Raw genomic sequence first — 14,245 nt, forward strand, 5'->3', positions numbered from 1 at the left:
GGAGTTTTAGTTAATATGTAATACATGCTCTGATTGGGTAGCTTCTAAGCCATCCGCCAATAGCGTCCCTTGTATGAAATCAACAGGGCAAACAAACTGAGGAAGCGTGTAGCATAAATTAAAAGACCCATTGTCCAGAAATCCGCGACCAGCGAAAAATCTGTGATATATATTTAGATGTGCTTACATTTAAAATCCGCGATAGAGTGAAACCGCGAAAGTCAAAGCGCGATATAGCGAGGGATTACTGTACTTCTATACAAAAGAAAATATATAAAGTAAGACACAAGCTGCTGTTTGGTACACTAAAAGAAATCACTATACCAGGGAGTGGGCAAAGTCATTCCTGGAGGGCCACAGTGGCTGCAGGTTTTTGTTTCAATCCAATTGCTTAATAAGAAGCACTTATTGCTCAAGAAACACTTCTCCTTCATTTTATTTGTCTCACTCGTTAGGATTTTGAACCCTTATTGCTTATTTTTGTCTTAAACAGCTGTATTCTCAGTTTTTAATTACCCCTTATTAGCAATAAGATGCAAATGATAAAAGGAACCATCTTTTCTCCATTTACCTAGTTTCCATTTACAACTGTGTGTATTTATCATGCACTATTTGGTTCAATTAAACACTTGGAAAGAAAGTGAAGAGAAAAAAGTAAAGGACTGAGAATTACTCCTCCATTTTTGACTCCAAATCATTTGGATGATATCCTTAGAAAAGAAAAGAAAATCTAGGATATGAGAATAACCCGACATAGAAGAGTTGACACACTAACAAGGAATGAAATAAAATTATTGGCAAAAATTATTTTGTAATTAAACGGCTGGGTTGGAACAAAAACCTGCAGCCACTGCGGCTCTCCAGGAGTGGCCTTGCTCACCCCTGTGCTATACCAAATACACCACTGAGTCTAAAGATGATTCTTAAAGGCAGGATGTGCCACTTATACTTGGGGAACAAATCTTATGGCCAATCCTGCGACACACTTCTCTTTTACACCAACTGCGACTGACGCAGGTACATACTGCACAAGGGCTACACTCAATTACTGCAAGATGTGAGTGAGTAGGAGTGCAAGCTTGAGCGCATCCCGACACGCTCCTTTCAGATAAGTCGATATGTTCTACAAAAGTAAGCTACTTTTTCTTTGTAACCTTACCTCTGGAATTTCTCTTGGAGATCCCATTCTCACACGAACGCATGCGTGCACAAAATTAACTAAACTAAAACGCTCCACACTGTTATCATTATCCACGGCAGGGACTAGGGAGACAATCGCCTTTATGATGGGCCATGAGCAGTGTTCTCCAGCAGGCCTGACCTGAAGGTGTGCCTAACCCATTATCGGCTTCCCGCTGTGTGAACCTGCTGAAGCCAAAGTTAAAATACTCATGAAACCAACCCCGTGCTTCAATGATTTAAACAGGTAAATGCTTTAACTTTTTATTTTGTGCAAGTTGTCTTTGCAGTATTCTTAGACCTTTTTTTCTTTAACGTGCCTTTTTTCTTTTTATATGCCTGGCAGAAAGAAGTTGACCACATTCAGATGAACCAGGATAAACTGAATTTACAGGACTTTTTATTATAGGCATGGCAAGCATGCTTTGTATAGTACTAGTAATTAATGCACTTGATCTAGTGACTTTCTTTTTCAATTACTTTATGACCTTGGAATGGAAAACAGGCACAGGCACAAATTAGTTTATAGCTTGAGAGAAAGGAACGAATGCAAAGGTACTTAAAAGATAAAACACTTTGATCAGAGTCTTTTGTTAACAGGACAAGGCTGGCAATCAAGGCTGGCTATCAAATATGTACAATGTCACATGTTATGAAACCTCACAAGTGCATTTTAACATAAATGCAACTCGTCTGATGGACCAGAAGGGCAGCGTCAGAGATCAATAGATATGAGATCATCTGAGTTGGACTTCAGAAAATGTAATCTTCTTATATAATACGCTACCATTGCTGCCTGTTTGTCTGTGCAGGATTTTAAATCACCTGTAGCTTGCACACCATCTGACCTGTAATTTGGTACAAATATACTATGTGACGTCTACTATTCGCTTTCGGGGTCATGATTGACCTCCAAGGTCAAAGGTCAACCCAGGAAGATCAGGCTCAAAAATCAAATAACCTGTAGCCAGAAATTTGGTAAACATATTCTACACTGAAACTCTGCACTACAGCTTTATATTAAAAGCGAAGAGTTTTGGAATTATTACTCTATTTATTTTTATTTTGTTTTATTGTAGAATCAACTCTTGGCAGCGGGCAGCGGTGTGATGCATTAGTACGGGCGCTGTTCTCATCCCTACCACCTTCGCCGTCACTTCCCCTACCTCACAAAGCAGCAAGTGCATCAACCTCTGAGCAAACGAATGCTATACCTACAGAGGAAGAAAGTCAACTATATTCACTGCATGTTATTGTGCAGTGCGCCGTTACTGGTCTATTAATAATACAGATTGCTAATCCAAAAGCAACCCAGGACATTGTGCCTGTGTGTATATTTGTGTATGTGTCAATGTTCAAGTAGATGAACCCAATAAAAATTTATGATAAAACTTCAAGATAATAAGCTAAATTAAAAAGATGAACATCATAAGCCACCATTAATCAATACATGACAACAGCAGAAGCCTCTTCAGATTTTTCTGAAGTGCTATGAAGTCTCCGCAATGTACTCACCTAATCACTACAAGCAGCATACAATAAGTCTGGTTCAGAGCCACAAACAGACAGCTAAAGTGCTGCATGCAGCTCAAAGCCCATGGGTTCCTGAACCCCTGTCTAGTTGAACAATATATTGAAAACAAATACAGACAAATAGAAGCTCATAAACAATGTAGATATTACATGAATGTGAAATTCTACATTTGTTTCTTTGTGATAAGGAAGCAAAGTGCAAGAAGCAGTATACTGAAAACCTATTTTCCTTCAAACACAGGGCTCACCTTGAGTGGTAAAAAGGAGAGCGCATGCTCAATCAAAAGCCTCATTAATCTCTTAGAGTAGAAAATAAATTCATCCCGATTTGTGTCCTTATTCCTGTGAGAAAAACAAATAATGATTTATTACATAAAGCATGGGACTTTGTATGTCAATTATAAAATAATTACAACATTAGCCTAGGAACTCGAAATTGAGTTAGGTTTAAGAAATATTTATAGGCATCTCAGGCTCAGCTGGTGACTGTTGAATTCTTGGCAGAAGCTTTATAACAGTTCAAGGACATTTTTCTACATTAATGAAATACTTCAGGATAATGATCAGTAAATAAGACAGTAAATGAAAAGGTAAACTTTTTTCCTAATATTAAAGCTGATAAAAAAAGGTTTGATTATGATAGTGTATCAATGCCTTTGAAAAAACATTTCACATTTAAACTGTATTTTACCATATTCAATAAAATGAATATATTTTTGTGAAACAGGACCACTGTCATAAGCACTTGTGTTTTATTAGTGGACATTACAAAGAGTGATGAACATTTTCCTCAGCTCTGTAGGCTTCATTAATATTCTGCAGTATAAATCAGCAAAGAAACTTCGGCTATGAAGTAGTACAGTATACATCAGAGGATACAGTACACTGGCACCCATTTAAAGAAATTATTTACAAGTGCATTAAATGTGACAACTCAAAACTTAACCAACTGAAGCTCAAAATGACTTAGTAGAACAAACAATTTCAGACGTAAGATTTGAAATTAATTAAGTAGATAAAAGTATGTATAATGTTTGATAGGTATAGTGAAGCTGGTGAAAGAAAAGTGTACAGTAAGCTTAGGGTGGCAGAAGCTGGTTTACAGTGGCTGATTAAAGGCAAACTTTAATAACAGAAAGAAAAGGAAGTTAAGATATGGAAGACTAATGAGAGAAAGTTTTAAGAAGGTGGTATTAAAGAAGACACAAATAGGTGGAGCCAGTGGGAAAATAAGGGAAAAATTGGTTGCAGAGGTATACGATCAGTGTGGCAGCATAAGATTTGGTGAGAAAGCAAAAATGAGAAGAGTACATGGTGAAATGAAAGTGTGCAAGAGGCAAAAATAATATAGGAAAAAGACGGAAAGAAGTAGGATCTGAAAGGGTTGCTAGGTAATAAGGAGGAGTATAAAGCAGCTAAAGGCAAAAGGACCAATCAAAGGGCAAATGGGAAAATGGGGGCACAAAAAGCATTAGCCCCAGATGAGGTTTTAGTGGACATGATCAAAATAGTGACAAGACAACGGAGTGTAATTATTGACCAGATAGTGTTGCAATCAGTATGGACAAGAAACAGAGTAGAAAAGAGAATACCATTTATTACAAGTAAAGGAAACAATAATGATTGTGTCAAATATAGGGGATTCATGGGTGGGTTGTATATACTGTTGCACAGCATGAGGAATGAATAAGAGTAATGGTGGAAGAAAAAGTACAGGAAAAACAATTTGGATTCCAGAGAGACCCTCTTCTAAGCCAATCCTACTGAGTTGTACCCATTATTGCATAGGTGCACAACTGGAGGAAGGAAACAGCAAATGTAATGCATGACATGGATAGAAGAATTAGTTTGAAAAAGCAACACCACAATATGCTCAGACTCAACTTAATCCAATTAAGAGCAGCAGGGGGAAGAAGTCTATACCAGCAGTACTGAGTGCTTGGCAGAGACTAGTCAATGGCAGGGCCAATTCCAAATTAGCTCTAACATGCACCGCTTTGGGAACCCCTATACAAACTCTTTATTCCTTATTTTCTACTTCACAAATAGGAGAGATAGCGAGAGAGAGAGAGAGAAATGATTGCAAAAAAGAATTTAGTATATATTCATATATTACTTAGTATATTCAGACAAGCAGCATTTCATACATACCTGTATTATAAATTTTAAAATCACAGACTAGAAACATAAAGCAAAAATGAACTATGCAAATTTGACAGTTATGCAGGAATGTTAATTATCAGTAAATTATTATGTGAATTAAACAAATCTACTAAACAGTAATGGTTATAATGCATACCTGATTATGGTGTGCATACCCCGCACCTGTGGTGTGCTCTCCATCACACTAAGCATTGTTGGCAGGGGCTGTCCTTGATGGGCAGAAGCCAGGGCTGCTCTGTATAAGAAAAAGGGATGTAGGATGGAGAGAAAAATAAAAAAGACTTGCTTTGAAGTAAGAAAACACTAAAACAATTTCAAAGCAAACTCACTGCAAGAACTTAAGCCAAATAAATAACTATACATATATAGTTATAGCATAGTTATAACACATAACTATATATATATATATATATATTTATATACACACACATATATACAGTACATGTACTTTATGGGAGATGGGAGTAGATGTTAATCAATTCAAAAGTAATCTACACCTTTCTGTAGAAGTAATGGAATCAGATTGGATGTTTTATTGAAATTGTTTCCAACCACCTAAAGAAAGCAGCAAACAGAAAAAGAAAGACCCGGAATGACAACTTTGGACAACAACCAAATCGTGTTTTATCCTGAGTTTCTCATAAATTAATATGAAAGGTATCAACTGCTGAATTTTTATTTACGAAAATAAGGCATAAAAATTATAAGGACAAAATTTTCTACTATCGTTATTATGCCAACCAGTTCTGTGCAAGTTAATAATCTGCACAACTTGGGCAACACATTTGTTTTAATCTAGACATGTCATGTCTGTCATGACTCGAAACATCACAGTAATTATAAAAATATTTTTTGTTTTTACAGAACATTCGTGAAAAACGTGTGCTACAACAAACTCTTTTAATAATGCCAATTAAGCATTTTTTTTTTAAATACATTTTAGTAAGAAGTAAATACTTATGCAGAACCACAAGACAGAAGCACTCTGTGGAAGGGCATTGTTAATTAAGTCTTTTTTTTCATTTTGTTTTGGTTTATTAACACAAAATCGGACAAAAGGCAATAATCACAATATTCTGAATTGGTCGGAGATCTTTATTATCTTTTTATCTTAAATATAACTTTATTAAATATTTAATTTTTTTTTTATATGGATTAGATTATCTGTATTTGTACAGGCATGTGTAAGCATATTTAAAAAGTTGTTTAGGATGAAGTGTGGTAAGAATCTGGGCTTCAATATTAGCCTTTTAATGCATCACTAACCAGCATGCCACCATCCATTTAACACTGTCTTTAAAACTCACTGTAGTGTGGGACCAAAGTAGTCTAAGGTCTCTTCCAGATAAAGAGGAATATATGCACAAAGCTGGCCTCAAAATCTGAGAAAAGGCACTGTCCTTAAAACTCACTATAGTTAAAAAGAAACCCAAAACCAAATCAAAAGGGAGCCCTGGACTCAAAATTCTGAGTTGCAGTGTTGCCTCGTGTCTCTTCCTGACAAAGTGGGATATGGGTTCCAAAATTTGTTGAGACTGGACCAGGATTGTGGAATTAAATAAAGAACAAACAAACAAACAAACACACACACACACACACACACACACAAACACAGATTTATATATTGACTTTGAGATTTTGCATTATCCCTCTGTTTTATTCTTGGTAATAATGCACTACTTACTTTGGTACTTCTTTTTTAGCTGGCTTGCACCTTTCATATCTGTTCTGACACACCAAATGAAAATGCTTTTACAAACAAAAACATTAAGCTATAGCCAAATTGAAGTGTCAAATATGTGTGAGTAACACACTAAATCATTTGCTTCATTTTTATTTAAAATGAATTTATTGCTAAGAATTATTCAGGATCTTTCAGTAAAACTTAAAAAAATTACAGTATGTGTGTATTGTGGACTTCTGACGGAAAACATAATTATTACTCTATGCAATGCAAATAAACTTCTGCTTTCTGTTTATTGTTTCTGTTTGAGTACTTAGGCTATCTACATTTGTTTTGTCATGAATATGAATTTATGCCAAGAAGATACCTTAAAATGGAAAACTGATTTTTGAAGTTTAGATTAAGTCCACTTGGGCTGGATGTTTTGTTTATGCAGATCAAAGTCCTTGTTTCCAGCACAGAATACATGTTTAGACTAGTGTCTCAAAAGTCGACAAAACATACATTTTATAATTTAATAACCGAAAATAATAAAGACTACATTTAAACAACAAAAAAGTAAGCAATCTCATTTTATAAACTCATGTTATACTTTGCTTCCAATTTAATTATTTACCAATGCAAACATAATGACTAATCATACATACCTAACAACAAGAACACACCATAAAGATGAAGCAAATGATTATTTAAGTTACTTATACGATTAATTAAAGATGTAATCAGTTGTCAAAAATTGTCATTCGCAGAAAATAGGTAAGATCTGGGTGGCAAAGACCTAATATAAAATATAGCAGCAGGTTTTACGCCATGCTTGGCTTTGCAAAACAATGAAATATGAATGACTCCCAACAAAGAATGTTTACTTTACTAACAGCATTTACAAAAGTACCAAGACACGGTGGCACTTTGACTATTGTACATCACACTAAGAAAACAATTTCTTAATGGTATTGTGGGTTTTGAAGGAAGTAAATAAGTTAAGAGGCCAAATCTAAAATTAAATTGTATTTTAAAAAATATTTTGCAGGACAGCCAACTCAAACCTAAAAGAAACAGGCAAATGAGAACCAACTTTTTTGGGAAATCAGATTTACAAATGCAAAGAAAGTTAAAAATACTACAAGTGTCTATAGTGATTATACAGTACTTTAAAGCTAATAAATACATTTTAAAAACTGAAGATAACTGGCTATTTTTTTGCAATGAGTTGCTAAAATGTAAAAAAAAAGAAACAAAAAAAACAATTCTTTTCAGTTCAATTCAATTCTGATAGTGCTGTAATCCACAAAAAAGCAAGTTATTATATAAATATCTGGTGAGGAAAGCCAAAGCGCAGGGAACCAGGTAAACAACAACAAAAAAAAGCAAGCCAAGCAGCAAAAAATAAGGGTAAATTAGAGGTCCTGGATGATTATTTGCACAAATCAAGCTGTAAAAAAAAAAAAAAGATGCATGGGTTTATCCTCACATATCCCAGCGTAGTTTCCTCTGTTGAAGTAGACAATTATTCAATGCAGGACAATTGATGTAATATACAAAGACAGAAAAAAGAAACAGTTGAATTAGACGGCAGCACAAAGAAGAGCATAAAGTAGATCTGACAGAAAGCTAAGAAAGGGGTGGGATGCAGCAGAGTCTCCAAATCTCAAAGCCTTCCTTCAATTTCAAACTGAAAGAAGAATTTAATCTTTGAACCCTCTTTGCCAGGGAATTATTTTGATGGTATGAAACTCTCAGCTGTGTGCACTTAACTTTCCATGATCTTAAAACACCTGAATTTATAATAAATTATTTTTCAGATGAAACATAACATGTTCCTGTAAAACATGTACATAGTGATCAGTGCATGAAGGTTTGTGTTTTCATATAATTAGATGATTAATCAATGCTTTACTGTTTAGATTTATAGGAGGACTGAACATTTTAGCTAAAAGTTCAAATGCTATACATGTCATTCTAATTTAATTTGGTCTTTTTATTGCTGGTTGTTTCTTTGTCCAGGATAATTAATACTGATTTCTACAAATTACTCTGTTATGTGTGTATAGTTTTCAGTTAAATAAACTACCATAAATGTAAAAAATTGAAGAATGGCATTTTATCATCAGGTAATTAGTCACACTCTTCCTAAAATCTGGTTCAGAAATACATAAGTTACTATATTATATATAGTGTTATGAACAATATATTTTCTCAGTTTTAAAGAAGAAGGTAAGAAAACATAAAACAGCATTTGAGAGGAAGTATATACTATCAAAATAACATCAGCCTGATGTCAGCAATAGCCATAAACCAATTATTTCTATTTATGAAAAGGAGAGATTCAAAACTGAAAGCACTTAATGACTTCACTTAATATATTCCTACATAAGCATTTAATTAATGTTTAGTTTTTCAGAATTATAGTTTACATATATTACTACTGCACAGAATATTACTTTGCCCATGGAAGGTACTGTAGGGGTCTCAAACTAAGCTCACAAACGGCAGCACTTTTGTAATAATAGCCTACTTCTGTAACATAACTGAGATCTTTTTATTGCTACCATTTTTTCTTCTCTTTTTCAAACTTAGCCTGTCACGTGGTATTTAATAGATATCTTTGCACCTTTCATTGTTTTTACAACAATACATCCTGACATCTTAAATACTGTTATACAAGAATACAGTCATGGTTTTGAGAATGCATTACTAGAAATTGTTTTCTTCATTAAGCTGGAAGAGTTCAAGAAAAGTTATTAAATAATGAACTCAACAGACAGATTTAGATTTTAAGTATATACAGTACGATTTAATCTTCTTATGATCAGGATGTCATATGCTCCTGTAGCTTTATATTAGAAATTTTCTAAACACAATTTAACGGAAATTATAGAACTGCTCCCTTAGCAAAAGTAAAATCAGCCTGCTAAAATTAAACAGGTTTACATAAGTAATACACGAAAAGATAATATACAAAAGGTAAACCCCCACTAACTTAAGACATAGATGTAACAAGATCAAATTAAAAAAGGATCTCAATTATGAGGCAGAATTAACCACTTATTAAAAACAGCTGCAGTAAACAGCAACTGCAGAATTAAAAAAAAATACTAAGCCTGAGACCGCTACTATAAAGGTACAATAGCACTGTTGTACGATTTATGCACGTAGTGAGCCCTTTGCAAAAGCAAAATACAATTGTTATTAAAACTTACTGTAAAATCATTTATAATTACAACAACATGAAATGTTAAACAGAATGCCAATTTAAAAAAATGCCTGTTGCATATGTCATGTGTACTTTTGATTTTGCTTCTCTCCATGAATTTCACTGATTGACAATATTTAATAATATTAACACTGAAATAAATAAATAAATAAATAAATGCAAAGTTATGAATAAATTGTATATGAGACAATTTTACATTACCCTCAGTCATACCTCACAGTGATTTCACGCTGAGATGGTTAGAGTACATTCGGTCAAGGTTTAGCAAGTATTTCATTACAAACACACATAGGGAGGAGAGAAATAAAAACAAAAATATATATGTATATATAAATAATGAAATGTCACTCTCAGGAGCCAAGCCATTCAAACAATCAGAGCAAAAAACAATGTTGCAGCCAGACTGCAGTTGCAGATTAAGTTTACATGCAATTAAGTTCTGTCTCAACATTTTGCCAGAAGTATATGTAATTAAAAGTGGTTAAATATCAATTTCCTTTTCTCATTTTTAGAGAATAAACATAACATTGAGAATGAACTAACATTAAATTATTAACCATAAAATTACTGGCATTGCAGAAACATTGGTTGTTAGTCAAAACAAATTACTAACACTTCTTATAACACTTGAATAAAAAGAAAATTTTATAAAATGAGAAATTTTATGCAGCCTCACGTTTTTTACAAAGAATACATTCTAGGGATCAACTATATTTACATGTATAAGTTAATGCTAATTGTTTGTTTCTGTTAGAAATCAGATCCATTGTTTCAGAATAATCTTGAGTATGCAATTCAAATTATGCACATGGTATGAATCTATGGATGTAATATGTAATATATAGTGTAATAGAGATAAAAAATATATATCAAGTCATACTCAAGTGCCCAGCAAGATACAAATAGTCTAAGAAAGCCAATGAAACAGCAGGTCATAAAGGAAGTGGCCGAGAAACAGGAGAAACTAAACCTGCATCATTCAAGGATTTATTTTGTTTTACTTAACCACCTGTCATATTCAACATCTAATTCATCCAGCACTTGCACTGTGTACTGTGAAAAATATAATTTTTTTGGAGTATGACACTTTTATAAAATAAAACTTATTTTTATAATCGGTGGACTATATGGATTGAAGTATGGCAAGTGCTTTTATTGTTAAATCAGTAAATTAGACCTATTAAAAATTAAATTATACTATTCAGAAAACAGTAATATCTGTATTCAGAATTTTTTCAATACAAGACTTTTAAAAATGAGTAAAAATGTTTAGATAGCAATTTATTGTTTCAGCTTATGTGTTTACAATGAACTAAAAATGAGAAATCTTTTTTTCCTTATAGACTTGTACTAGGATGAAATATAAAACAAACATCACATGCTGTATAGTACCCGCTAAGACTAGTGCTACTATTCATGGTAGCTAAGCACATTTAGGTAGAAAAAAATGTTCAAAAATACAACAATAAAAAGCCACAATAACCCATGGCAAAATGCACAGACTGAAAAAATCAACAATGCCGTATTTCCTTCAAAATAATAACCACACATTATCAAAAGGACATAATTTTAAATGTGGATCATACGTAAAGTAACACTTTAGTTTGTGGCGTTTTTTATGTATGTACTGTATTTCTCATTTTCATATTTTACATTATAAAGATTATGAGTTAATTAATATTCAGACAACTATACTGTAAGCAGTCAAATCTCTATATAACATTAAATCAGCTTTAAATTCAATAGTCTAGAAAACTCAACCAGTAATTATTAGACTGGTGTTAGACCTATTCTAACTCCTAATGAACAATGGAGATGTAAGATTTATGTATTATAACAAGCATATATTAAGTTTCTTTTAAAGTTTTTCTTTCTACCATGGTGCTTGTAAAAAATATTAATGGAAACAAAGCATACTGAGGCAAAGTGGAAAAGACCATGGGCATATAAACAAGTCACATCATAAAACCACTTCTGTATTGCAAATTATATTTGTGTACAATTTCAATATCCTTTAAATAAATGTTTAATACTCCTACAATCAGGCATGGTATGGGATTATTTTAAACTGCATTTGTAGTAGTTTTGATTACGCAGTCCCAGGCTTTTGTCAAAACCTTGGTTCTATAAAAATTTTAAAATAATGGGAAAAATGGGAAATGACTGAGATTGTCTCCAAAAGGACATTAAACCTCTAATTAACATGTATAAAATACCCTTCCTCACTGAAAAGTTTAAGCACAGGTTTGGAACAGAAGCATCAAATGATATGTATGAATACAAATGCATGTGTATTGTTTAGTTTTGGAAAAATTTTCATATCTTTGGAAAAATAATCTCAGTGGATCTAAACTGTAACACCATTTTAGTGCTGTTTAATTCTACATTTGTTGTTATCATTAATTAAGTAGTGTGCTAATAGTATTGTGTATATTTTAAAATGAAATAGCTTTCTACTTGGCTGATGGGAGTAGGTGGTTACAGCAGTAGTGCTACTTGTACATTACTAAGTGAACTATGACAAGAGTGAGCAGTAGGTGTTAACAGAAATGTTGATGTCTACATTAGTTTTCTTATCAGCTGACAATTCATTAATACAATGAATATATTCAATTAGTTTATAACAGAAGAACTGTCACATAAAGTACTTGCATTTAGAAATTCAAAATATGTGGCCTAACATAGATGAGATCTTTAACAAAAGCAGGTTCACTCAGCTGTGATGTGATGCTTACCTTGGCATACATGTGTGCAAACCATATACAGGTAAAATTCCGTTACAACGAATATCTTTAAAACTAAATTTTCATTACAACAAAGTATTTTTATGGTCCCGACATCTTCCCCATATGACACGAGTCTGTAGAAATCTCATTATTATGAAGTACATTCAGCAGATACTTTCAATACAACAAAGTGCACAAAAGACGTTGAAATGCCTGAATGAATCATCCACAGAGCAGTTAGTTCTGCGGCTGCAGCTCAGTTGTGCACAACGATCCCCAAATTGACACACTAATTTTTTTTTCTTTCTTCAAACTTTCCTCATACCGTAGATCCTGGAATACAGGCCGACCCGGTATATTAGCCGAACCCCTTCTCTACCTACTAAATTACATGTATTTGCCGATGACCGGTATTTAAGCCGACCCCCTTTTCCAAGCAAAATTTTCTAAATTTCCTTAAAAGTGTCTCTTCGGGTATATTTATAATGTTTATCGGCGAGAATTTGAGACTGTCGGCATTTTTGATATACAATATAATGTGCATAATTTACCAAAACACCAATCATTTTTCTAATGTACTAACAAAAAAGTTATAAAAAGTGCCAAGCCTACTTCGATTAAGCTAGGAGCATGGCGGCACGCAAGGTCGCAGCGGCTCAGGGCTCTCCTTTTCAGTGCACTTTTTTGTTGTTTTGTACTTTTTTGTCCTTGTTTGTGCACGATCGGTTTGGCAAACATCCGCTACACCATTCAGAACCTTATAGACATCGGTGTCCAGAGCCAGACATCTGTTTCGAGTGTTTTTCATCACACGCACAACATCCCAGACAACATAGCGAGACCAGCGGGCTCTCTGTGGATTGTTGTCGGGTCTAGGAGACAACACAGACGGAGGAGGGAAAGAAAGCAGAAGCGGGGCCGCAGATCCGGCGTTATGCTAAAGCTAAAAAACAACCATACAAGCCCTATACAGAACTTTTTCTGCACTGAAGGAGCTGCTTTTAATCTCATTGTAGATGCGTATAGTGACAATAAAAGGCATTCTATTCTAGAAACAATTTCATACTGTACTCACCATTTAATTTGACATCTTTGGGCTGCAGTAAGGAGGAGATATTTCCACACAATGTCCATCTTCGTTTCGATTGCGATCGCTTACTTTTACCTTCTCTTCCTTCCTTAGCAATTATGTGTCTTGCTTGCATGGTCTTAATGAATTATATATATAGGTAAATCACTGCAATGATGGAAATTACATCCACAAACACCTGTATCTGGGCTCCGACTGACGCTACTAACGCTCTCGGTTGTTTGTTTACAATCGCAAGCGGATACACGTGACCGCATCCGTTTCGTAACGCAAGATGTTGATCGTAAATCAAAACAATAAATTTCATTTTAAACTTCCCGATAATTTATTATAAATTTTATTAATAAAATCAACAACTAAAACACTTTTTTGAATAAATTCCTTATTTAATTTAAAGTACTGGCATGCAAAGTTACTTCATCTGAAAGATGGCTCTGTGGTTTCGTCATTATTTACTTCCGTATTCATCGGCAAAACCGGCATTACGCTGGAAATCTTGAATCTGAAACGATACTCGTTGTATAAACCGACCCCCAAACTCCAAGCCAAAAATCTAGGACGAAATTCTCGGCTTATATAACGGGATCTACGGTACTGTTTTTTTTTGCCTTTTTGTTTCCTGTGGTTTTCAGTGATACCTTTTGCTTATGGCTCGT

The 14,245-nt window shown here is 33.9% G+C and overlaps 1 protein-coding gene across 4 annotated transcripts in view; it reads right to left on the minus strand.

Annotated features, from left to right (window-relative positions):
• si:ch211-243j20.2 (uridine-cytidine kinase-like 1) overlaps positions 1-14,245 on the minus strand; it is an 87,266-nt gene that overhangs the window by 22,400 nt on the left and 50,621 nt on the right. For 2 of the 4 annotated variants that reach the window (XM_039749014.1, XM_039749013.1), the window contains exons 8-11: positions 8,031-8,050; positions 6,560-6,598; positions 5,012-5,110; positions 2,961-3,054 (exon numbers count right to left, since the gene is read on the minus strand). In XM_039749014.1, the coding sequence (XP_039604948.1) occupies positions 2,961-3,054; positions 5,012-5,110; positions 6,560-6,598; positions 8,031-8,050 (252 nt within the window). Of the gene's footprint in view, positions 1-2,960; positions 3,055-5,011; positions 5,111-6,559; positions 6,599-8,030; positions 8,051-9,986; positions 10,004-14,245 lie in introns of all 4 variants that reach the window. The other 2 variants (XM_039749015.1, XM_039749017.1) reach the window with 2 other exon arrangements.

The sequence above is a fragment of the Polypterus senegalus genome, chromosome 3, assembly GCF_016835505.1.
Source record: "Polypterus senegalus isolate Bchr_013 chromosome 3, ASM1683550v1, whole genome shotgun sequence".
NCBI lineage: Eukaryota > Metazoa > Chordata > Cladistia > Polypteriformes > Polypteridae > Polypterus > Polypterus senegalus.